A 1964-nucleotide genomic window follows, 5' to 3' on the forward strand; every position below is an offset into this window, starting at 1 on the left:
GTTTTTTTTGGGGGGGGGGGGTTAAAATGTGTTTTTAAAAATTTATAAATTTTTCTAACTTTTTCAGATCTGGAAATCACAATTTCAGAATTGCATTTTAAAGTATTTTTTACTCACAAACAGCAATTTCTCAGCAATTTTTACCCAATAAAATATTTTAGAGCATGACATAACTTCATATTCATTTAAAAAATTTCCATGACTCTTTAAGATTGTATTAATTTGCATAACTTTTTTCAGATCTAGAAATCAAAATGTTTTTAATTACATTTTTAAATATTACATTTTTTACTCACAAATAGCAAATTTTTTTTAGCACATTTTTTTTTTTAGCAATTATTAATTTGCATAATTTTTCCAGGTCTAGAGATTAAACTTTTACAATTCCCTCATATATCCATATTTTCCACGACTGAGAATCCTGATTCATAAATAAAAATCACTGTTAAGTGAAAGCATTAAAATAAGAAATACAAGATTAGTTTACATGTTATTTTAGTTGTTTTTGCTTATTTTAATGCTTGTTTTGTCTTGTTTTCATCATTGAAGGCATCTTGGTTTGGAAGTGTGCTGCTGCCCTCTAGTGGGCCCCGGGCCCCTGTACGAGAACCACTGCATGGTTATGTGTCTGAATGTGTGTGTCTGTGAATACTGTAAAGCTCATTCGAATCTGAATCTCATATGAAGCTGTTGAAATATCAGATCAAAAGCATCTTCAGGTTTACACTGCAGACGTATGCAGACAATGACTGCTGATACTGAATTCTGAAACTGTCTCTCTCTCTCTCTCTCTGTCTGTCTGCAGCGGTTTACCTCTGTAAACGAACCATGCAGAATAAAGCTCGGCTGGAGTTGGCTGATTATGAAGCTGTGAGCGTCTCTCTTTTCTGTTTGATGTGGATTAATGAAGATCTCATTCTCCAGAACATCTCATTCTGTACAGGATTTATCAACTGAAGTGTGTTTGATGAAGTCAGATGTAAGGATTGTATTTGCTGACTCTGTGTGTGTGTTTTCTACAGGAGAGTTTGGCGAGACTACAGAGAGCTTTTGCACGGAAATGGGAGTTTATATTTATGCAAGCAGAAGCACAAGCGAAGTGAGTGATCAGATCTCAGATCAGACGCTGGAATCGGCATCCGTGTGTGTGTGTGAGTGAGTGTGTGTGTGTGTGTGTGTGTGTGTGAGCTCACATCACTTTCTCTCGTCAGAGTGGACAAAAAACGGGACAAGATCGAGCGGAAGATCCTGGACAGCCAGGAGCGGGCCTTCTGGGATGTTCACAGACCTGTGGTGAGTTTGAGTCCCATCACAGGGAATAAATAATAAATAATAATTAATCTCAAATAAGAGTTGTGATATACAGCATGAATCCTGCTTATTCCCTTTTTGTGCTGACAATAAAATATCCGTCTTGAGTTTGTAATAAAAAAGGTAATTATAAACAAATATAAATGTAAAAATAATTTTTTGCATAATACATTTGACATAATTAAGCATTATTGTTTACAGTGTTGTTAATATTAAATGTATTTTGTCTGAAAACATTAATGTGATATTGAAATTCATATTTGGAAAAATACTTTTTACCTAGAAGTAGTATTTTTTAAATATTAATGAATATAAATAGTAGTTTTATAAATGTCAAATAAATATATATTAAACTATTAAATATTACTTTTTAGTTGTTTTACCACTTTAAATTTTTGTAGTAATTAAATTGAATTTTATTTAAAATAGTGTAAAGATTTTTTAAAATATGTATGAAAACAACAAATAATACTAAGATTTTTAAGATGTTTAATGTTTTTAAACTTATTTATTTATTAGTTTAAAAAAAAAAAGATTTATCCTTTTCATAATCTCAGGCATCTTTATTTGAATTATGACGCTGCTCACACACACACTCTCTCTCACACACACACACACACACACACACACACACACACACTCTCTCTCACACA

The 1964-nt window shown here is 32.1% G+C and overlaps 1 protein-coding gene across 1 annotated transcript in view; it reads left to right on the forward strand.

Moving 5' to 3' along the window:
• Window positions 1–1964, forward strand: part of LOC107659702 (regulator of G-protein signaling 7-like) — a 56375-nt gene that overhangs the window by 45350 nt on the left and 9061 nt on the right. Inside the window, exon 9 of the mRNA XM_016448726.1 lies at window positions 1212–1293. Coding sequence (XP_016304212.1) covers window positions 1212–1293 — 82 coding nt within the window. The remainder of the gene's footprint in view (window positions 1–1211; window positions 1294–1964) is intronic.

Source organism: Sinocyclocheilus anshuiensis, unplaced genomic scaffold (assembly GCF_001515605.1).
Source record: "Sinocyclocheilus anshuiensis isolate Anshui unplaced genomic scaffold, SAMN03320099.WGS_v1.1 scaffold75, whole genome shotgun sequence".
Classification (NCBI taxonomy): domain Eukaryota; kingdom Metazoa; phylum Chordata; class Actinopteri; order Cypriniformes; family Cyprinidae; genus Sinocyclocheilus; species Sinocyclocheilus anshuiensis.